We start from the raw sequence: 24,601 nt of genomic DNA, 5'->3' as shown, positions 1-24,601 counted from the left end.
ATTTATTCCCCCTCTAATGTACTTCTTCATACCAATGCAGAAATTTTGGAACAATTCCACTCTTTTTATAAAACTCTATATACTCCGGAAAACCCTCCCACCCCAGAGCTTATTCAATCCTACTTTGACAACATACCTCAACCAGATACTTCCCACCTTAATATTTCGGCTGTTGATTCTGACCTCACGATTTCGGAACTGTCCTCTGCTCTATCCTCCCTCACTAAGGGGAAAACCCCAGGACCGGACGGCTTCCCAGTTGAATTCTACCTACATTTCTCAGACCTTCTTTTACCCCACCTTCTATCTCTATTTCAGTCTTTTTGTTCTACTGGATCAGCCCAAGGCTCTTTTCAGGACGCTACCATATGCCTTATCCCTAAAGATGGTAGAGACCCTAAGTTCTGTAAAAATTATCGACCTATATCTCTAGTTAATGTTGACTATAAAATTTTTGCGAAACTATTAGCTCTTCGCCTTGACCCGCTCCTACCACATCTTATAGGGAAAGAACAATGCGGCTTTGTCAGGGGCCGCTTGACCTCGGACAATTCTAGACTCTTTCTTAATGTTTTAAGTAAAGCCCCTTCACTATCGATTCCCCTTGCAGCCATTTCAGTAGATGCTGAGAAAGCCTTCGACCGGGTTGACTGGTCTTTTCTTCTGGCTTCCTTAAAATGGCACGGCTTTAACCCTAAATTCATATCCTATATTTCTTTGATATATTCTATGCCCAAAGCGTCTGTTCTCGTTAATGGTCAACTCACCTCCCCATTCACACTTCAACGGGGTGTTCGTCAGGGCTGTCCCTTATCACCTCTTTTATTTATTTTAGCGCTTGAACCTTTCCTTACCTCCATACGCAGTAATCCATCCATCTCTGGCTTCCCCTACGGTAAACGTCATCTTAAATTATCTGCATATGCTGACGATATTCTTTTATTTATTTCTGACCCGCCTACCTCAATCCCCGCATTACTAAACGAATTTCAGCAATTCTCCTTGGTCTCCGGTTACAAAATAAACTCGGACAAAACAGAGATTCTTCCTTTAACCACACTTTGTCTCCCCCACTTTTTCACGGCTACTGGCTTCGCTTGGAATTCTACAAAAATTAAATATCTCGGCGTTCTTTTTTCTAGCTCTATATCCTCCTCCATTCAACTCAACATGAATGCAGTTATATCCAGGATAGACTCATTACTCACCTCTTGGAATCCACTATTTCTTTCCTGGTGGGGCCGTCTTGACTCCATCAGAATGATGATTGCCCCCATTTTGATCTATTTATTATCCATGCTCCCACTTCGTATCCCAAACTCCTATTTCCGCCGCATTGACTCTACGTTGTCCAAATTTCTTTGGAAGCAGAAAAAAGCCCGCATATCGCTTTCCAACTTACGTAAATCTAAACTTAATGGTGGTACCAACTTTCCAGACTTTCGCCTTTATCATAAGTCCTTTTCCCTTCGACAGGCTTCCCGCTGGTTATCTCAGGAACCCTCCCCTTTTTCTCCCCTCTGGCTTTCTGTTGAACAGGAACTACTGCTTCCGTACTCTTTCCAAGAAGTAATTCGTTTTACCTCTAAAGCCCCATGCCTTAATCCCCTTTTATTCAAGCACACTTCTTCTCTTCTGCGCCCTTTAGTTTCACCTTCCTCAGTAACGCAGGAATCCTTCCTACTATTGCCTATATGGTACAATTCACTTTTATTAATTAACAATCGACCCATTGCATGGCCCTCATGGAGAGCGAAAGGTATCATTTGGATACGTCATCTTTTTGATGGGTCATCCCCCTGCTCATTTCCTGCATTTCGGTCTCAATTCCACTGCCCTCCTTCTTTTGCAAAGAAATTCCCCATCCTTATGGAAACCATTCTAGATCGTTATTACTCTCTCCCCTCTGAAGACCTACCTGCCTCATCTTCCTCTCTACTCACTGTCCTTTCTACAACTCCTAAAGCTTCCATCATTTACCGGTACTTTTCAGCCCCCAATCCAGATCGTCTCAAATCAAAATTAGAATTGTCCTGGGAGACAGACTTACTTTCTTCATGGCCGACTTCTCTCTGGGACAAAATATGGGCTCGGTCCTTGAAGATTTCCCGTACTGCTTCTCTCACTCAATCCTTATTTTTCTTTTACCACAGACTATACCTTTCTCCTTTTTCTATCTCCCGCTTTCAACCTGATGCTGTATCTAACTGTTGGACCTGTAATGCCCCTTCTGCGGATCTTTTCCACCTCTTCTTCTTCTGCCCTTCAACTCGTATTTTCTGGTCTCAGATATTTTCTCGCCTTTCTCGCATTTTCAACCTCTCTATTCAATTTTCTCCTCCTTTAGTATTTCTTGGTAGCCTTTCAGAGGATTTACACCTCCCCCCACATTCTCGCGGTCTTTTTGACCTTATGCTGGCTCTGGCATTACAACATATTGTCTCTAATTGGAAATCTCTGAACAAATTGTCTCTCAATTGTTGGTGGAATCTTGTATGTCACTCACACAGACTTGATGTTGCTTTTGCCTCCTCCTGTAAACCCTCCCGAAGTGTTGAATTTTACTGGCTACCTCTCACTCTATACCTTGATCAATCCGCCAAAAAGTGTTACTCTCCACTATCTTCAGATAATTTCAAGCCCCCCTGAACTCATGTACTCTTGCCTGCAGTTTTTCATGATATTTTTCAGTCTCATTATTGTTATTATTTAGCTTTATATTGACCTTATTCATATTTATTTTTCACTCATGCAATTATTCATATGATGGCCTTTTACTGTACTTTTTGATTGCCATTGACTGTATTTCCTATTATTGCTTACCCATCCTCTAAGATCAATACCATGTTTTTGTTTTCTTCTCTCCTCCCTTCCCCCCCCTCCTTCCCTCCCCGCCATTTAAAATGCTTTGTCTTTCATTGTGATATTGGCTGCCTCTACTTTCTTTGTCCCATCTCATACCTTTGTTCTCATATTGGCTGATGTCACCTTATTGTATTACTTATTTTTCTCTAATAAAGCTTTCAAACTTAAAAAAAAAGAATGCCCAGGCATAAGTCCTGCGCTATCAGTACTATTAAAATGGAGGTGCACTTCACTGACATTGTGAGAGGAGAGGTGATGGGGCTTCGTAGTATGAGGCAGTTTGATAGTTACAGTTAAGTTTAAGAAGCCATCATAGCACAGCTATCTTGCAGTCTGCTCGTTTCAAGAAGCCTGTTATACTTTTCATAAACAGTACTAACATTTCTTAACAAGACTGCAGTACTTTTAATGGCACAGCGCCATTTCTCTTCATTTTCCAGATTTAGAGCATTATATTTTAAAGCGATTCCCTAGCAAATAACGATGACGATTAGTCATCAATTGAAATGATTTTGAAGATTGAGTGGTAGTAATTCATGACACACTCCCTCTGGGAAAGGTTTAAAAAATGGATGCACAACTGTCTTTTTTAAGGCACTCTGGGCTTGTAAGTTGCTTTAAAGAATCTGTCCATTTGCTTTTTTTTCTTCTTCAATTGTCCTCTCTCTCCCACTATGGAGAGCTCTATTTCACCTTTGCTTTCCTTCAGTTATCCCATTCCCCATGCTTTTATTTTTCTTAATCTTCTGTCCCTCATATTTTTTTCTCCCTGCTCTTTCCCAGACTTCAGTTACTCCTTTTATTTTTATATAAATTGGGTCTCTGGTTGGAACAGGTATGCATCCTGTCTAAGTAGGGACCACAACCCTAGTCAAGGTAAGCTAGATACGCACTTTAAATTAACCTGTGCTCACCTTCTGGTAGCTTGGCACAGAGGAGGGAAGATTAATTTACGAGGGAAAGAGTAAAGTATTTGTGCAAAGCACACACATACACACACACACACACACACAGTAACACAATGAAAACACCACAAAAAGACTCCACATAGGGTTAGTAAAATAGAGAATATTTATCTGAGTAAAACAAGACCAAAACTACAACGATCCAATAAGTAGAACCGGAGTTATGGATTTTTAAAGAATAAACCAAGAATAGCGCTTAGAAGTCAATGGTGCTAAAGGGATACTTGAGGTGGCGCTAGACCGGGGTAAATCCAAAGTTCAGGCCGCCAGTGATGAAGGGCAGGCTGTCTACAGGACTCAAACAGATTCCATTGACAAAATATGTTGGATGGAGCAAAGGGTCGATGTCGAGAGTATGATGCATCAGTTAGATGCGTCGAGACTAGCAGTAGGATCCTGCGTCATCGGTGAACCCTGCAGTCGAGACTTTGGATCAGTGCTGCATCACCGTCAAGCCTCACAAACGGCTCCCGTGCACTGCGTTGGTGCGGAGGGACACTGTGCCGGTCTTAATCAGCACAGAGGTGACAATGCATTGATTTTATAGCAAAACAGGTGCAGAACACATGTCTGAGGCTCATTTCTGGAGGGGGCACCTCTGGCAAGAGAGAACTCACAGATTGCAGAGGTCAAGAAGTCTTTGATGGCCCTGAGACAGCAGAGCAGAGCTCAACAAGCAACATGGCAGCTCAGCAAAGCAGAGAAGCAGTACCTTGAGAACAGTCAGTCAAGCAGCATGGCAATTGTTGTAGCACAGCAGTCCTTACTCCTGGCAAAGGTCTTCACAGGCCTAGTAGTGTATTGTCTTGTTAAGGTCAGAGGCCTAGTACTTATACCCAGTTCTGCATTTGAAGTGGGTGTGACTTCAAAGCAGGCCCTTGAAGTGCAGAGGTCCCCTTTTAACCCAGCCCTGTCTGCCAGGCTATCTGTGGGGGTTAATGAGCCCTTTGTGTGGGACATGGGACACTGCCTATTCAGGTGAGTGTCAGCTCCCCCCTCTCCCTACCCAAGAAGAGCTATCAGAACGCAGACAAATGCAGATGAGTTCTCGGTCACTCCCACCGTTCCTGTGTTTGTGGCTGTCTAGTGGGGATGCATAAGGGGTAGCTGTCACCCACCCCAGACATGTATGTGTGTGTGTGTGTGTGTGTGTGTGTGCGTGCGTGAGTGCGTGCGTGCATGTGTGTGTGTATATATATCTCCGAGGAACGCTGCTTCTATTGCCTTTTCCTTTTAGTGCAAGATGTCGCCATGGTGCGTTTCAGCCCTTCCCACGGGCCTTGATCACATGACACAGTCAAGCATTTACCATTGGCTTTTAAAGTGAACAGTGCAAGCGTAATCAATGGTGCAAAAGGAGTGCAAACATGATCGACATTGAAAAAAGACTCTCCAATAGAGCATTATGAGTCTTTCTTAATAAACAATGATAAATAGATCATAAAATCATGAGACAAATAAAACTAATTTTAAACAGACAATGGTGTCCTACAATTAAATCAGTTAAAAGGCCAAACCCATGATGAAATAAATGCAATTACGCTAAACGAATTATTTTAAATGTGCAAAGTGTTGAATATGTGCAAAAATGTGCAAAATGTGCTGTGATAAATTCAAAATTAAAACAATAGACCAACTATTAACCTTTAGCATATTGAAACGCAAAAATTGCTGTGTAAATACACAAATAAATGGTACCATTGATGATGGAAATAATTTGAAACATGGGTTACTGGAGCCCCAGTAACACCATACCGAGCAAAAAAGTAAAAAGTTGTGGTGATCCCATTGGTTCATTGTTATGGATCAATATTGGTCCGAACTAGGTTATAATATCGGTATAAATACCAGAATTCATAACTTTAAAAGCATTGGTAGTCCTGATACCGTTTGTGAGTAAACTTGGCAAGTGCGAAATAAGGTCCCAAATTGGATTCTATCAACATTTCCTAATCATCACACACATAAATAGCTGAATACATAGAAAATAAATATCATATAAGCAAAACAATGCAATCCAAAATAGATAAAAATCTGCTTCAATATTCATATATGCAACAAATAAATATGTATATAAAAGACCACTGAAATATCAATAAATAATCAATAAATACACCTATAAAATCCGCACTCATTAAAATCTCACAAGTATTACTCTCAAGATATATCTAAAATTCACAGTATAAATAAGTCGACAATTAGGAGTTTCTAGAGACATGTGAACAGATCCTCTGTTACATTTAGACCTGAAGGATGTTTTTTGTTAAGTTCCAAAATGTATTTAGTTTCCAACTGGCGTAATTTATATTCTCTGTTGCCGCCTCTCCAGCTTGCTGAAATCGAATATATGACAAAATATCTGAGGTCTTTACTTCTGGACTCATGCTTGGCTTTAAAATGTCGTGCAACAGGATATGTATTGTCCTGATTATTGATTGCCCTCAAATGCTGTAATATTATTTTGTGCACTTGAAGTTTAGTGCTTCCTACTTAAAGTAGGTTGCACGGGCATGACAATATATATATTGCAAATTCAGTCTTACATGTCAGTAATTTGCCAATTTTATGTTTTCTCTCATCAAACGGAGTAGTGTAAGTTGTTCTATTTTCTCCCTGTTGGCATGCCTTACATGTTTTGCATTTAAAAAAGCCAGTATGGGTTTGTAGCCAATTGTTAGACTCAATGATTTCAGGACTTGTTTTGACTAAATCGTCCCTCATCAAGCGACTTCTGCTGTAGGTTATGGACTGTCTTTTAGGTTGTTTAGGATCAATTATGGGATCACATAGAACCATAGGCCAGTTGCGAGATATTATAGATTCAATCTTTTTGCATTGTTGACTGTATTGAATTATGATTCTAAATTCCATTTTAGTCTCGTCAGTCTGTGCTACTGCTCTAATAGAAGGGGTGTCGGTTTTTGATTCTGTCTCCATTAATAGCTCATGTCTACTCTTGCGCATGGATTTATTGATAGCATTGTTTATGACCTGCTCTGAGAAAGAGCTTTGTTTCTATTTTATCATTATCTATATAAACATCTGTGTCAAGAAAACTCACTGTGAACGCACTAATATTGCCATTAAAATGTAAATTTAAGTCATTTATATTAATAGCCCGTACAAACTCTTGAGCCTCATCTGTACTGCCTTCCCATATAATGAACAAGTCATCAATAAAGCGTAGCCATACCTTGACATTGGTTGTCATTGTCACCTGATGTTCAGTCATGAGGGCCAGCTCCTCCCACCAGCCCATGTGTAAACATGCATAGCTGGGAGAGAAGCTGGCCCCTATTGCCACACCCCTGATTTGTCTGTAAAGTAGATTATTGAACATAAAGATATTGTTCGTGAGGCAAAAAAAAACCATTTCTATGAGCATTTTCTTGCGGTCCCTCATGTTGCCCATGGATTTATCCAAGAAATAATCAAGTGCTCTTAATCCGTCAGTGTGCTGGATGCTCGTATAGAGCGAACTAACATCAATAGCGATGAGCAGATAACCTTGTCCCCATACAAAGTCCTTGATTTTCCACAAAAAGTCACTTATATCGCTCACATACGATGGTAGAGCCTTGACCAAATTCTGTAGAAAGAAGTCTACATATTGAGATGTATGCTCAAGACATCCTTTTCTCGCAGACATGATAGGTCTACCAGGAGAATTTTCAGAGTCTTTGTGAATCTTGGGCAAAAAATAGATCGTGGGTAACACTGGATGATTATTCTTCAGGAATTTATATTCTTGTCCTGTAATCAGACTATTAAATTCCCATGTCGACAGCTTGTTATAAAAGATTGCATACATTGCTTTTAGTTCTAATCCACTGCATCTGGTGTAACAGGTTCTATCGTTCAGTTGTTTTTAGGCTTTTTTAGAATATTTGTCTTTGGACATAAGCACTATGTTTCCACCTTTGTCAGATGCACGAATGACAATTTTGTTATTTTCTTTGAGTTTCGACATCAGGGTATTATAGTCGTGTTTTTCTTTGTTGTATTTAAATTTACCTCTGTGTGTCTTGATGTTTAAATCCTTCAATTGCTCAGTTACCTGATCATGGAATAAATCAATCGAGTCCCGTAACATAACCGGATTAAAAGTTGACTTTGGTTTGAAATGTGTCAAGGGACATTGTATTTGCAAATTGTTGCACTGTATGGGTGAGTCATCAGATTGCATTTGGACAAAGACAGGCAATTCATTATCATGGCGGTTTGTTTCTAACTCTGGGTCCCATAGTTCCTGCATTTCGTTAATAAAAGATCATCGTTGAACCCCGCAGTTGAGACTTTGGATCGGTGCTGCATCACCGTCAAGCCTCACAGGCGGCTCCCGTGCACTGCGTTGGTGCTGAGGGACACTGCGTCGGTCCTAATCAGCACAGAGGTGATGATGCATTGATTTTATAGCAAAACAGGTGCAGAACCCATGTTGTAACGCACAACACTAAACTAGTTGGTTAAGACTGGTGCATTCAGAAATTACACCACCAGATTTTAGCACCCAATTTAGCATGAGTCGTTGAACAATAGAGGGTGTCCCAGATCTGCCTTGGAAAAATGCGAAAATCATACCTATAAGTTTAAACCTGTTCCCCACCTTGGATGGAAAGCTACCTGGCCCACGATGGATGGTCCGCTCCAAGTACCCACCTGGATAGGCAACCTCTGGCATCCCTAAGACATTCCGCTGTCTAAACCTCAATGAGATATAGATAGCATGATGTCTAAGGAGGGATGAGGTATAAACATAAATAGCACCTATGGCCAATCATGCCCATTTACCCCACCACCCATGGATGGTCCACACTGTCAATATCGGCTGTCAATATCATCTCGGATGATCGGGCCAATTGCTTCCACCATGAATGGTGCACCGTCCTCTCTACTTGTTTCTTGGAAGGCCGGCCAGCTGATAAACGTCCCTCACCCCTGGATAATCTGCACCACATAGTACTCCTTTGAAAGTGCACTCCAAACCCTGTCTAACACTCACAGGAAGTGTATACTTCTCCTACTTTCTCAGACCTTTACAGACAGAGGATCATTGCAACAATTCAGCAGCTGAAGTAGACCTAGGGTTGTGTGCGTCCAAACTTATGTGTGTCCTCACACTCTGTTATATTGGTTTTTGGCAATGTAACTTTTCAACGCAGGTTTGCAGCTTAGCGGCACTGTTAACCACAGTTATCGTTAGCCAACTTAACACCGCTTATTTTATTTACTCCAGATAAATGAAGGAACAAGGAGGTGGAAACAATATTACACCTTGAGACCTTCCGCCTGACCTCAAGTTACAACAGTTGAGACATTTACCACAGAGATAGTTTTGCTTGCTAAATGTTTCTGCTGGTGCACTTGCTTAGGGGATTAGAGATGTAGCTATATCCACCAACTCTTAGGATAATGGGTCTGAATTGGGGACACCGGATTCATGCAATTCTGCAGTCACAGTGGATTTGCTGCATTGGTCTTGTGTTCTACAGTCTCCTGGTTGATTTGCAGATATCAATAAAACAATTTGGTTTATAGATCAATGGATCCCAATTTGGTCAAATAAGTACACAACACATTGCAATACAGTGGCAGGCACTCTGCAAAAGTAAATGGGTAAACATCAGTAGTTTTTTCTGCATTCAGGAATTAAAATCGTTTTAACGAGTTGAAACGTAAGCCAAGATAGCATTCAAGATTTAAACTAATTTTATTAGAGTTGGATTACAATGCAATAAAATTGTACATTATAATTAAAGATAAATATTCAATTAAAAAAGTAAAACACATTTATAGGGGAGAAAATGAAAGGGGGAAAGGAGGAAATGCATGGTATATAGTATTAAATAGTCTGGTCATTATGCAAAAAGAGTGAATAAATAGCAGTAAAACCAGTGCTTTAAATGGGCCGGTACTCGCCGGTACTGAGTACCGGCACTTCCAAATTGTTCCACCTTCAGTACCGGAACTTCTCCTTGGCCAGGGAGAGTACCGGTACTCTGGGGCAGTAGCCAGGCTTACATCACGAACGTGTAGCAACGTTGTATGGACAGGCATAGCCAGTCTCATCAGAAACAGCAATCAGGCGCGCAAAGTCCATAGATCTCAAAGGGCTTCAGCACCCCCCCCCCCCCAGGCCCCCTCCCCTCTCGTGTCTCATCCCGGGCTGAGGCAGCTTCTGGCGACTGTGTTATTGCAGCCGCACCCGAGTACGTCACAGGTCTTTAAAAGACTGAGGAAATATGAATTTTGTGATCAGTTATGTCCCCTATCGTAGACCCCAACGGCTCCATGTGCATGCTATAAGTACATGTATGTTCCCTCCAGTTCCAGTTTTGAAGACGCAAATACATGTGCGTCCACCGTCAACATGTCCTCTTTCAGATCCGCCATGAATGGGTCAGATATTCCATTCCTAAGTATGAAAGGCCACCGACTTTATGTGGTTCACTTTCCACATTTTACAGATTCAGGCGAGTAGGCCCTGAATTCTGTCATCAAGCCTTTTCCTGCCTTCTGCCTCTGAAAGCTCCAGTCCGAGCCCGCATCTGTATCCATAAACTTTGTCCTACTCCCTGCGCGGCTAACGGTGCCTGATCCAGCCTGTTGCCTGCCAAAAACTGTATTTCACCTTCAAGATTATCTGCTCCGCTCCTCATCCGATGCATTCCTGTCTAGTAGTTTAGATAAACATTCTTCCAGCTACAGTGCAAAGGGCCAGGCCTCACTGTCCTCATGCAAGTAATTCATAGCCCCTGTTACCATGGAAGATTCCTGCCCCCTCGCATCTCATGTAGACACTTAGACGCTTGTACACGCACTAACAGCCAGTATAGAATAGATTCTGTCCGAGAGACCTTTCCTTTTGGATAATACAGTTCTTTAAACATAAGATATTAGATATGATTTGGGATTAGGTTGACATGACCCCCCAGACTTCTGTCTCCACATTTAGAGCTAAATGTCAAGTCCCCTTCACCCTCTAGTTGCACGTCAATCACACGTCATGCGGCTGCGCGCGCATCTCTGCCAAATATTTCTGCTGACATTGCAGGATTCTCTTATGGATCCACCCACTTGTGACATCATGTATAATGACGTTTTCTAAGTTACGCCTATATGTCCGCCTTTTTAGTTACGTATGCATATTTTATCTATCTTATCAACTGTTACGCCTCCTGCATCTGTTTCACTGTAATGCATTTCTTATAAAACTGATTATCTGTCAATAATGTATCGCCTTCCTTCCTGAACCCTCATGGTGATGGAATGTGAAGCCTGCAGTTCGAATTGTAATTCCTTTGTAGAGGAATAAAGCCTTTTAGAACCTCTAATACCACGGATTCTGCCTCTTATATTTACTGAGTTATTCTTACTAGACTTTACCGCATAAAAAATAGTACCGGTAATGAAATATTTACCACATAAATTGGCGCCCGAACAGGGACACTTTCTCATCTCACGCGCCGGAGGTGCGTTGCAGGCCCGGTCTCCTGCCACAGCTGAACGGACAAAAACGCGTACCTGCAGGATTTCCTGTATCTCCCTCCGGCCAAGCGGGGGTGACTGAGGCTGCGATCAACACCCAGACGAGGCGGTGAGAAGTGCGAAGTATCCCGACCAGAGCCTAGCTGAGAGAGCAAGATCCGAGGTATACAGAGGCCCACCAGGTTCCGAAGTCCCGAGTCCAGTCGAGTCCAGTCCAGTCCGGTCCAGTTTCAGTTTCAGTTCCGAGGCCTTCCGTTCCGAGCTACCCGGTGAGTACCATTGCCGGGGAGGCATTTAACGTGCACATAGTCTGTGCCGGTCAAGACGGGTTTGGGTACACAAATCCGGTCTGCACTGTTTCAGCAGTGTATCTTTACTGTTTAGCAGTATATCTAGTATGTCTTGCATATAAATAAGAATTATCTAGTGTCAGTATTATGTCAGTAACTAGTTTTCTATTAGTTATCATCGTTCGTTAAATGTTAAGTGTTAAATGTTTTAAATACGTTCTACATATTGTGGTGTGAATGACTGTTCATTGTTGTGTTTATTGTATAAAGTGTGTTCTAGTAATAAGATCTAAAAATGCCGCTCTTTTCGAAATTAAGACAGATCAAAACTAGAAAAGGGGTACTCGAAGAAGCTGTTCCCATTCCACCTAGGGACACTCCAGGATACTTCATGTATCATAAACATGGCCTAGATGCCGTATTATTTCTTGATTTATGGGTGGACTACACCAAGGATTTGCCAGAAAGTCAGAGATGGCCCGCAGCGGGGACCTGGGATGCAGATTGCATCATGAGAGTAGAAGAAGAATTATGGAAAAAGAAAGCCAGACAGTCACAGAAAGATGCCATTGAATTATGGCGTAAAGAATCATATAGACGTACAGAAAAAGCGCTCAGACAGGAAGAGAAAAGTAAGGAGAATTCAAATAAAACCCGAGAAAATCTATTAATTGAGGAAGGTACCCGAGTAAAATCAGAACAAGTAGATAGACAAAGAAACACTCTTATGAATGGCATGTATCCTCTTCTGGCCGAAGGGTTACCTAAGGCTACCCCGGAAATACCAAAAGACTTAACTCCTCCATTGCTCCCGATAAAAGCACATCCCAAAACACATCCCAAAACAGCAAAAGACGTTTTCCTTTCCTCCTATTTAGATGACGTAGCTCCCGAGTATGCTAATACCATACCACACACACCGCTTGCCGATGGTGTTCAACATCAAGAGCATCCGTCTGTACCCCCGCAACAACAAACTCCTACGCCCATTCCCACAGGTCCATCTGTTTCTACTATTTTTCCCGCATCTACAATTTCTATCTTACGTCCAACAAATCCTTTTTTGCCCAGCACCTCAGATGGTGCTACAGGAGGTACGACAGACATGTTTGCCACACCGCCGCGAAATAAACAGACCCTTAGAGATTTAGCACTCCAACGTACACCCCAACTAGCGACATCCGACATGTTTAAAGAACATCTTGTGGATTGTAGATACGATCCAGTGCCAGGTAAACAGGACAGATTGCTAATATCATCACTGCGTATACGACGAGCTACATTGTATTTAATGACGATACCAGGAATGGTTGAACACCTAGACAATATATATCACTTTGTCCAAACAGGGCGAGGTCCAGAGAGTATTAACGAAGCTATGGAATACCAGAAAGTGGATGTCCAAAGACAACTACTACGTTTTTTCATAAACTGCGTGATTAGGAACCAAGACAGGCCTGGGGCAGATCATGATACCATACAGAAACTTGCCAAATGGGGTCAGAACATATCAGACGAGAAACATGATAAACAGGCGTGTATAGTCGCCATGTATCGAAAGATCCGCAAGGAAGTAGAACGAATACATAAAGAAAGACGAGAAGCAGACAGAATTGAATCAGAGGAAGAGGAGGAGCAAGAATCAGAACAATTAGATACGATAGCTTACGTTGGTAGAGGAAGACTCCATAATAATGCTAGAGGCTTTAATGATCCGATACGTCCGATACGTCCAGAATGTAATAGACATTTTCAACCCCCTATGTTAAATATAAGGTCCCCTGAACACCTATTCCAAGCCGCTGATAAATTACTCCGAGATCGAAGGGGGTACCATATGCTCGATTCCATGGACGAACAAGAATTAGCCAGGTCAGCGGTACAATGGGCTGACAGTCCCAGTAAATACAGTGATGATGCACTAGCACACACGTTTCTGAATCTTGCCCCAGACGAACAGCGTTTAGCTAGTATATACATGATTCAACACCTCCTTATATTATATAAAAGCCAACACTCCGATCCAGGACCCTTACCTGACATATTGACCGAATTACTCACGAATAAATGGAGAGGGTCAGGTACTGATTTGATTAAAGAAATTCTAGAATATCGAAACCAGTATATAACTTTCGTGTGCCCAGAACACGTTCCGGTTCCCATTATGGGAAGAAAAATGTATCACATAGATAGACAGAATCCGTTACGCGAAGTACACCCAATCAGAGGTGAAGGTAATAACTTTACACGCGTGTTTGTATACACGCCTATAACAAAAATTGAATTATTAGAAATGAAGAAAGTAGTACCCAGCCATGACAAGGATCCAGCAGGTTTCCACCGTGAGATAAAAGACATGTTACTCATGGGAGAGTATACCTACCCCGACATTATGAAAATATTGAAAGTGTTAATGCCTGCCGGTATTTACGAGAAACTCAAAGAAAAGGAATGGGAGGTGGGAGACCAAAAGATAGATTGGACAGCATTAGAGAACGAAGAAAAGGCCCGAGCTGCAGGATCAGGGCTTGGGGAAAAGACTACAGCACTACCAGGATTACTAGTGCAGGTACTGCCACGTTTATTAACCACGAAAAAGGAGGCCTGGGGTGCAATCTCAGCCTGTAAACAAAAACAAGATGAAGACACTAGTGATTTCTATTCCCGATTTGAAAAATGTTTTGGTATAAATAGTGGCATAAAAGCCAGTAGTGAGTCATATCCACATCTGTTTGTGACAAAATTAGTTGAAAATTCCCTGCCACAAGTTAAGAATAGAGTATTGAAATTTGAGAGTACCTGGCAAGGAAACACCCCGTCACAGATGTTACAGATGTTACAATATCACCACAATAGAATTAGAGAAGAACAAGAACACGAACAAAGACGTATGAAAGATACAAAAATGAAAATGCTTGTTGCTCAGTCAGTTCCAGCTGATGGTCATAAAACGGGTGATTCCACAGGTCCAACGAAAGGGACATGCAACTATTGTAAACAACAAGGTCATTATATACACGATTGTCCAGTCTTGAAACATAATATTGCCACAGGTAGAACCCAGGAAAGACCACGTCCACCTAGACAGGATCAGAATCAACAACAAATCCCTCAGCATGCACAACCTAGGTCAGCTCCGCAACAACTAGCTCCGCAACAGGCAGCTCCACAACAGACCGTAGCACCACCTCAAGTGCAGCCTATTGCTGCCACACAAGCAACAACACAACAGATGTATCAGTATGCACAAGCAGATTATCCCGATTATCAGCGATACACATGAAATAGCCTAGAGAGGGAAGTTGGCTTACCCCTTATTGAGGTTCCTGTAGACCAAGAGGGACCTTATGTACATAGTGAACTATTAGGGGAAGACAGAAAGTTTTTACTTGATACAGGGGCAAGCAGAACAACTATACGACGCAGTGAAGTTCCAGGGGCACCCCTCTCAGGCTCACAGAATATTTCCCTTGGATTCTCAGGAAAGCCTATCATTAATGAAGTAACGCAACCTCTTCCACTTACGGTTGGTCCATTGACACGAACTACAGATTTATTGCTTACTAAATCATGTCCAGAAAACTTGTTAGGTATAAAAACATTGAAAGCTCTAGGAGCTATAATATGTTGTTCTCCGGAAGGAGTACGATTATTTTTACGTGACTTTAAAGGTCACTACGTGTCCAGAGACATGGATCACCGGCTGCAGAGTTTACCTACACATTTATGGGCACAAGGCCCAACTGATGTTGGTTGTATGAATATTACACCATATCGAGTCACACTGAAAACAGGAGTAGTACTACCACGAATGCGACAATATAAATTACCACCAGATGCTGTTGTGGCTTTGCTGCAAATCATTGACGAGCTCATTGCACAAGGAGTGGTTGTAGAAACCGACTCCAATGTATGTAATTCCCCGATAATTCCGATTCTTAAAAGAACGGATCCAAAAGCACCACCAGTATATCGATTAGTTATTGATCTGCGAGAATTAAATAAATGTATTGTACCACAATACCCTGTGGTCCCAGATATCTCTTCATTACTAACAGCTATTGACTCAGAAGCAACGTTCTTCACTGTAATTGATCTCAAGAATGCTTTCTTTAGCGTCCCAATAGATCCGGAAAGTCAATATCTGTTCGGATTCAGTTTAAATGGACGAAGTTTTAAATTCACACGCGCACCTCAAGGATTTACAGAAAGCCCCAGCATCTATAGCCAAGCACTGAAACGAGAACTTGACAGTATCCACATGCCAGTTAACACTGCCTTGCTTCAATATGTCGATGATCTGCTGATCACCGCCCGAAGCGAACCTGAGTGTGAAACAGCGTCACTGACGGTTTTGAAATTTCTGGCCGACAAGGGGCACAAGGTGTCCCCTTCTAAGCTGCAATTCTGTGTCCAGCGAGTTGTTTACCTTGGGCACTCGCTGTCCAAGGAGGGAAGACAGCTTACACCCGACCGCATCCAGTTAATTGCTAACATGTCACCACCCAAGACACAAAAGGAGGTGCGGGCTTTTATAGGTCTCACTTCATACTGTAGGCAGTGGATCCCTCAATATGCATTTCTAGCAAAACCACTCATCCAGTTGATAACACAGGAGGCAGCCACATCGACTGTTCTCCCTTGGACTCAAGAGCATACACATGCCTTTGAAAGCTTAAAGAAAGCTTTATGCCAAGCACCTGTTTTAGCAACACCATGTTACAGTAAACAGTTTACACTCTTTGTTACAGAACGCGACGGTACTGCCTTGTCAGTACTCACTCAGGAACAAGCAGGATCACACAAACCATGTGCTTATTTCTCTAGTACATTAGATCCAGTAGCTCAGGCTCTTCCTGCGTGCCTGAAATCAGTGGCAGCAACAGCTTTAGCAATCCGACAAAGCGATGCCATAGTGTTAGGACATCAATTGACAGTACAAGTACCACACGCAGTAGAGGTTCTCTTGAACCGCACACAAACACAACACTTGACTATAGCGAGACTCACCGGTTACGAATTGACATTGTTTCAGCCACACATAGAAATCAGACGTTGTAATACGTTAAATCCTGCCACACTTTTGCCAGTAAATGGAACAGATCCATTAGCACATGATTGTATTGAAGTCATTACCATCACGACGAAACCCAGACAAGACTTGACAGATATCCCTTTATCAGATCCCGACTTGACATTTTATGTAGATGGTTCATGTATGAGAACAAGTACAGGAGAGTTAGTGGCCGCTTACGCAGTCACAACAGACACTGAAGTCATTGAAACAAATTGTATTAACACTTTGTCAGCTCAAGCAGCAGAGCTCATCGCTCTGACACAAGCCTGTATCCAAGCCAAAAATAAGAAAGTCAACATATACACAGATTCACGTTATGCATTCGGAGTCGTCCATGACTTCGGCGTACTGTGGCGAGAGCGAGGTTATTTAACTTCTCACGGTGCCCACATCCAACACGGACCCCTCATTCAAGCCCTATTAGACGCGATTCATTTACCTACTGCAATATCGATTATGAAATGCAAAGCCCATACAAAAGTTACCGATATCATTTCTCAGGGTAACGACTTAGCTGACAGAACAGCTAAACAGACTGCTCAGAACCAGACTCATATAACTGACGCGACAAAGACAACAGTTCTGACACCAACACATTGCATGACAGTTAAGGATCCTGCCCTTGATGTAATTGACATACAGACACATGCTACACCAGAAGAAATAAAGAAATGGACTGAATTAGGAGGGATCCAAACGGATCAAGGATGGATGACGAAGGAAAAATCTATATGGTTTCTTCCCGACTCCATGGTTCAAGTCATCATTAACACAATACATAGTCCAGCGCACCTAGCAGAAAAAGCTATGCTAGATAGTATTCAACACATTTGGTTCAACAAACACTTGCGAGCAGCAGCCAAACAGAAAGTACGTACCTGTATGATATGTTGTCAGTTTAATCCAGGTAAAAGCATCCCCGTAGAGCAGGGTGGATTTCAACCTCCCGATCATGCTTTTGAAGCCCTCCAGATGGATTATATCCAGATGGAACGATGTCGAGGATTCAAATATGTTCTCGTAGTTGTTTGTGCTCTTTCCCGTTGGACAGAAGCCTACCCGGTTTCAGATTACACTGCCCCGACTACTGCCAAACAGTTAGTTCGAGAATTCTTCCCACGGTATGGTTTGCCACGTGTTGTCTACTCAGATAACGGCCAGCCATTCTCATCCAAACTAATGAAACACGTTTCACTTTTGTTAGGTTACCAATGGAAATTCCACTGTGTCCGACATCCCGAGGCAGCAGGTCTCGTGGAACGCCATAATCAAACTCTGAAAATTAGATTGTCCAAAATATGTAGAGAAAAAGGTGTCGATTGGATAGTAGCCTTACCAGTTGCGCTCTTTTACATGAGAATGGTAGCACATTCTCGAACAGGGCTATCCCCGTACGAGGTGATCTTCGGTAGACCACCAAATATGTGGGGGAGGCCTATACCTCGCAAAATCACTGATGTTGACTGTAATATGCTGACAGATTACCTGGCTTCCTTGATGTCTGCACTACAATCTTGTCGTTCACAGGTAGCTGCAGCTTTTCCCGATAACACTGAGGTGAAGCCCCATGACGTGGTTCCAGGTGATCTGGTTCTGGTACGGAATTTCGACCGGAAGACCCAACTGGAGCCTAGGTGGAAGTCGCCTAAACTCGTTCTACTAACAACAAGGACAGCCGTGAAGATCGAGGGACGTAAAGGGTGGTTGCACTCGAGTCATATCAAGAAATTTTATGGACTACCGTCCAGTGTGAACACTCAGCCCTGCATTCCCTCACAGACAGTCTCAAAGCTCCCCTTGGTTGAACCGACAAAACACGAACTTTATAAACTGAAATTAAGGTCTAGCAAGTCAGACAATTTGATTGTTTAAGTCCTCTCCAAGGTGAATCGGTTGAATTTGTCTCTGACATGTATCCTCTAGACCGGAATAGAGAAAGAAATCGACAGATGCAACTTAAAAAGCATGCGTATTGTAAATCACTTCGTAGTCACTGCACAGTAACATTATTAATTTTGTTTTTTCTAAGTCTTCTGATCATCATTTCTAGTATATTGCTGCATATGTATTATCCTATTTCTAAACGTGCTTACAATGTTACTGCTGAACATTCGTTTAGCGAGTTACCTCCGCATGAGTTGTCTTATAGATTTGCGCTGCGCAACAACACATTCATTAGTATGTTACATCATTCCCATCAGACCAGCAATGCTACAAATTGTTGGATATGTGGCCGACTCCCTCCCTATCAGAACTATAAGGGAGTTTTGCCCCTTTTTCCATATCCGTTCACACACAATGGCTCCTGTGGAGCATGGTTTAGTTTGATTAATTCCCTAGATTCAAATTCAGTAGTTTATCAAGACAACTGGGTATGGGGAAACCTGAACCTAGTTTTGCTTAAAGTCTGCTACCCTAACAAGGAGGGACTTCCCAAAAGAACAGGAAATGATCTAGAAAATGAAGTATATGGATTAGGTAATTTTACACTTAACCTCATGATCCTGAATGTTGAATCTGAAGCTACACCAATCTTGCCCGCTATGTCAGTATTCCCAGTTAAAGGGGAATTATGTGTAAGCAAGAATGGTTCCATACACATGGGCCATAGTAAATGCACCACTGTAATAAAATTCAGTGATCAAGGCAAGTCTACATTTAGAACTTCCCGTCATTCCTACTTCATATGTGGCCAGACTGCATATATATGTCTACCTCTAGATTGGGATGGTACCGGTTACATAGCATTCCTTCTGCCACCTGTTTTCCTAGCTCCTCCTGATTATCATAGAAATACCCATTTAGTACACAATAGACAGCAGAGAGATCTCCCGATTGTCGATTACACTGAAACGGCATGGGAGCAATACACAGATTTCAATAAAGGTTTCTTTCCCTATATAGGTACAGTCACTAATAGTAAGCTGATACGTAGATTAACTAGAACCCTTGAAGCAGTAGTGAACGAGACTACTTCCGCCTTAGGCAATTTAACAGAAGAGCAGTCTGCTATGCGGATTGTTGTGCTTCAAAATCGTCTTGTCCTTGACGTCATCCTGGCCGATAGGGGCGGAGCTTGTAGGGTCATCGGATCAAGTTGCTGCATTTTCATACCAGAAAATTCGCCGTCAGTATATAAAGCCATAACCCGCCTTCATAAGATTATAAGCCAGATACACCAGAGTCCAGGCACCTGGACTTGGTCCGGTTGGTTCTGGGGCGTGTTGTCAGCCTGGGGATGGAGGATCCTATCCTTCCTAGGTATTGGCTTCCTCATACTATTCAGTTGCTGCTTATGTCTACAATGTGGGCCAGCGATTTGCGGCCTGTGTGCCACATCATGTATCCCACATTCAAGTTTTCGTTCAAGATCCCGGAAGAAGAAAGAAGAACAAATGATGCTATATGAACAGATCGATGGATTGATGAAGATCGATATCTCCTGAGGGTCCGTAGGGGACAAGGAGGGAATGAGGAAATATGAATTTTGTGATCAGTTATGTCCCCTATCGTAGACCCCAACGGCTCCATGTGCATGCTATAAGTACATGTATGTTCCCTCCAGTTCCAGTTTTGAAGACGCAAATACATGTGCGTCCACCGTCAACATGTCCTCTTTCAGATCCGCCATGAATGGGTCAGATATTCCATTCCTAAGTATGAAAGGCCACCGACTTTATGTGGTTCACTTTCCACATTTTACAGATTCAGGCGAGTAGGCCCTGAATTCTGTCATCAAGCCTTTTCCTGCCTTCTGCCTCTGAAAGCTCCAGTCCGAGCCCGCATCTGTATCCATGAACTTTGTCCTACTCCCTGCGCGGCTAACGGTGCCTGATCCAGCCTGTTGCCTGCCAAAAACTGTATTTCACCTTCAAGATTATCTGCTCCGCTCCTCATCCGATGCATTCCTGTCTAGTAGTTTAGATAAACATTCTTCCAGCTACAGTGCAAAGGGCCAGGCCTCACTGTCCTCATGCAAGTAATTCATAGCCCCTGTTACCATGGAAGATTCCTGCCCCCTCGCATCTCATGTAGACACTTAGACGCTTGTACACGCACTAACAGCCAGTATAGAATAGATTCTGTCCGAGAGACCTTTCCTTTTGGATAATACAGTTCTTTAAACATAAGATATTAGATATGATTTGGGATTAGGTTGACATGACCCCCCAGACTTCTGTCTCCACATGTAGAGCGAAATGTCAAGTCCCCTTCACCCTCTAGTTGCACGTCAATCACACGTCATGCGGCTGCGCGCGCATCTCTGCCAAATATTTCTGCTGACATTGCAGGATTCTCTTATGGATCCACCCACTTGTGACATCATGTATAATGACGTTTTCTAAGTTACGCCTATATGTCCGCCTTTTTAGTTACGTATGCATATTTTATCTATCTTATCAACTGTTACGCCTCCTGCATCTGTTTCACTGTAATGCATTTCTTATAAAACTGATTATCTGTCAATAATGTATCGCCTTCCTTCCTGAACCCTCATGGTGATGGAATGTGAAGCCTGCAGTTCGAATTGTAATTCCTTTGTAGAGGAATAAAGCCTTTTAGAACCTCTAATACCACGGATTCTGCCTCTTATATTTACTGAGTTATTCTTACTAGACTTTACCGCATAAAAAATAGTACCGGTAATGAAATATTTACCACAAGACCATTCACTTGCTAACGAGGCTTTGTTGTGTTTCCACCCCGTCTTAGAGCCCCTGCATCCCCACACATATTACTGGAAGAATCAGCATCCGCCCCACCCCCCGAAATTATTAGTGCCCCCCCCCCCCCCCACTGAACTTTGGCTCTCGTTGCGCCCCTGCCGGCTACGAAAGGAGCCGTGAATGTGTGCATTGACAGACGATCCTTGATGGCGGCCAGTACCGATAACGCCTCGATTGAAACAAAACCTGCTGAGATTTTCTATTTACATAGCTCCTCTCACTCTTGTGCTGCGCCACCTAGAGATCCGGGTGATTACAGCACAAACCTCGAGGTGAAACAGGCGTCCTGTCGTAGTTTGGCAATCATGGGAACAGCAGTTTCGGAACATTTGGCAGTGAAACAAAATAATAGCTCAAGGAACTTTCTGGTCAGGACTCCTTTTACTTTTGGGCAGTCAGCAGGTAGCGCTACCCACACAATCCCAATGTAGCGCTACGCGCTAAATCCCAAATGGGTATGAATTCGAGAAATGTTTGTGCACCTTTCTCTTGCAGTCATAATGGGGCTGTATGCAGGCGCGCAACACCCATTGGACTCAAAGGGCTTCAGCCCCCCCCCCCCCCCGTCGTGTGCGGCAGCCCGGGATGAGACACCTTCCCGGGCAAAAAAGCAGCCGCACCCGAGCACTTCACAGGTCTTTTAACGACCATTTGCATGTTAATGAGGCCTTGCTGTTGTTTCACCCCTTCTAAGAGCCCCTGCAGCTCCACTCTGCCAATTGCTTAAAGTTCAGCCCCCCCCCCCCCCCGGAATTTTTGCTCAGCCCCCCCCCCCGAAATTTGGCTCGAGTTGCGCCTCTGGCTGTATGAAACATGGGAAACGATGACATTGGGTGCTGAGTGCCTGTTGTCAGGCTGAGAGTGGAGGGGGATGCCACTAATCTTCAGGGTAAACGCATACATTTAAAGTACAGCTTGGATACTGCATTTGTAAAAATCAGTTTTAGCGAATGATGTGCGTGTTAGTGTCTGTGTGAGAACCTACGTGTATGTGTGTCACAGATGTGCACTATGAGCTGATATGGAAAAAAGTTATTCTACTTCAGCCGATTACGCGGATAACTTTTCAGTGCAGTAGAGCTCTGTGCTGCATTGGACGCTCATCAACAGGGCATGCCCAGGAAATGTGAATACGAATTCATATATTGGTACGGTGAAGTTTTTTTTGCATATTTATATAGCGTGAACTCGACCCGAAGGTATTGGAGCGCTTTACATAGCACCGTATTTACATTACACAGTCAGATTGAGTGATTTTCCCATAATCACAGGATGTGGACGCGACCTCGAGGCTCGAACTCTGGTTTCCAGCACCAAAGTCGGCAGCGTAGCCGACGGACCACATCCTCTACCCGTTATAGTGCCACTATGCACAGCGCTACATAAAACTCCTACATACATAATTCAATACTTACCATGAAAATACAACCTTATATCAACTATGCAGTTTATATAATTTGTATTTCAGTGCCAGTGCCGGTGAAGTAAAATACACACAAACAATATCTATTTCTTCATCAACATTCCCAGATGTACTCCGAGAATATCTTCATCTCATTGGATGCTGGCACCTTGCCCCGCCCCTAACCCCAGCCAAAGTCCCGCCCATGTCCGCAGCTCAATTTTATGAGTACCTGCACTTATTTTTTCCCATTTAAAGCACTGAGTAAAACAATGCTAAACAAGGCAGAAAATTGCTATTAATACTATTAGGGAAGTCAAGGGGTTGTGTAACTTGTTGTTGTTCAGGAGTGCGTGTAAAAGCTCTTTTGCGTGTCTGTCTAAGAAGTTTGTAACACGAGAACCCAAGATCGCATTAATAATGTCAGTTTCTCCCCGCGTCTTGTTTCAATATTTACAGTCTCTTAGTTGTTGCCAATGAAAAGTTTCCCCCGACCCTAGGGACCGGACAAAAGAAATGAAACCATTGAAGACCCCCGTCGCCCAGGTCAGCAATAAACTTGTGTGCGAGGCTGTACTCAAGCGACGACTGTAGAGAACAGTCAAGCAATCAATTTAGAAACGAACACTCAAGCAATGACTTTAGCAAATAAACACTCTTAGTAAACACATTAAAGAACCCCCTCACCACCAACACACACACGCACGCACGCAGGACTTACCGGGGTTCATGATCTGAAACAAGAGAAAGGCGAGGATAGCCCCCTGGCTACTGGCTGAGGGGAGAGAAGCCATGCCGTCCGTGGGTTAGAGGTGCGGTCTGGGGCTGGGTTTACGACCTCACGTCGAAAGAAGCCTCGTGGCTCCACATTTCATCACAAAACGGTGGAAGCGAGCCTTTGTCCAGAATACCCCCAAAGTGTTAATCCAGCACGGTGTGGTGTACCCTGCGGAGGATATATGATTTCCTTCTGGGTTTGAGGGACTGAGGGACGAGCGGTCGAGCGCGAGAGGTCCTCAAGTGACCAGCTCCTGCGCTCCCCGACGCTGCCTCGGAATGGTTGCTGCCCGCATCGCTCTCCCATTCAGCCGCTCCGTTGCTTTCGGTTTCATATTCGAGCTTGGACTTTCCGCGATGACTGTGCAGGCAAGCCCTGTGCCCAAGAAAGGAAAGGTGCGAATGCGATATTATCTCCTACTGTGCCGGGAGACGCCAGGAAGCTGCCTGTTATAGTAACTAACTTTCTAACTCTCGCAAAACGTGTTGTGCCAGAGAACACGCCATCCCTTGACCAATCTTTCCATCATTCTCAGCAGACTCCTGCCACACCGCATCAATCGAAAATGATGGCCCCATCACCATCCTCCCAATCTTCATCAGTAGGAAAATGGTACCCAATCAGCAGGTTCAACATCATTGAAATGATTCTTACAGCGATGGCCTTTGGGCAGCGCCAAGAACACCTAAACAAAAAAGTACCTACTAAATAATGTGCATTCGGTATTTGGAGTGGGGCATGGGATGGAACCATTACTAAATAAGGAGGCTGATGCCACCTGATTGGCCGGAGATACTGATTTTACAATCTCTTGTCCTCAATCTTTCAGCGGTGTTTAGGATGTCAATATACTACTGGTCTAACTCAAAACATTTAGGGCGGTATACTTAAAAGCTTATAGCCAGGGCCACTGAAATTATGCAGCAGAAGAGGACCAAACTATGTGGCAGGGTTGACTAAATTATGTGGCAAGAAACTGCAAATTGTGCGGCAGAATGTGCCATATTTT

The 24,601-nt window shown here is 43.1% G+C and overlaps 1 protein-coding gene across 4 annotated transcripts in view; it reads right to left on the bottom strand.

Moving 5' to 3' along the window:
* LOC146780087 (uncharacterized) overlaps positions 1-23,933 on the bottom strand; it is a 145,569-nt gene extending 121,636 nt beyond the window's left edge. For 2 of the 4 annotated variants that reach the window (XM_085636718.1, XM_085636717.1), the window contains exon 1: positions 23,536-23,900. In XM_085636718.1, coding sequence (XP_085492844.1) covers positions 23,536-23,608 — 73 coding nt within the window. In that variant the 5' untranslated portion in view covers positions 23,609-23,900. Of the gene's footprint in view, positions 1-23,535 lie in introns of all 4 variants that reach the window. The other 2 variants (XM_085636716.1, XM_085636719.1) reach the window with 2 other exon arrangements.
* Between the last annotated feature and the right edge of the window lie 668 nt (positions 23,934-24,601).

This window comes from Triturus cristatus, chromosome 12, assembly GCF_964204655.1.
Source record: "Triturus cristatus chromosome 12, aTriCri1.1, whole genome shotgun sequence".
Taxonomy (NCBI): Eukaryota; Metazoa; Chordata; class Amphibia; order Caudata; family Salamandridae; genus Triturus; species Triturus cristatus.
This window is presented reverse-complemented; position numbering and strand designations above follow the sequence as displayed.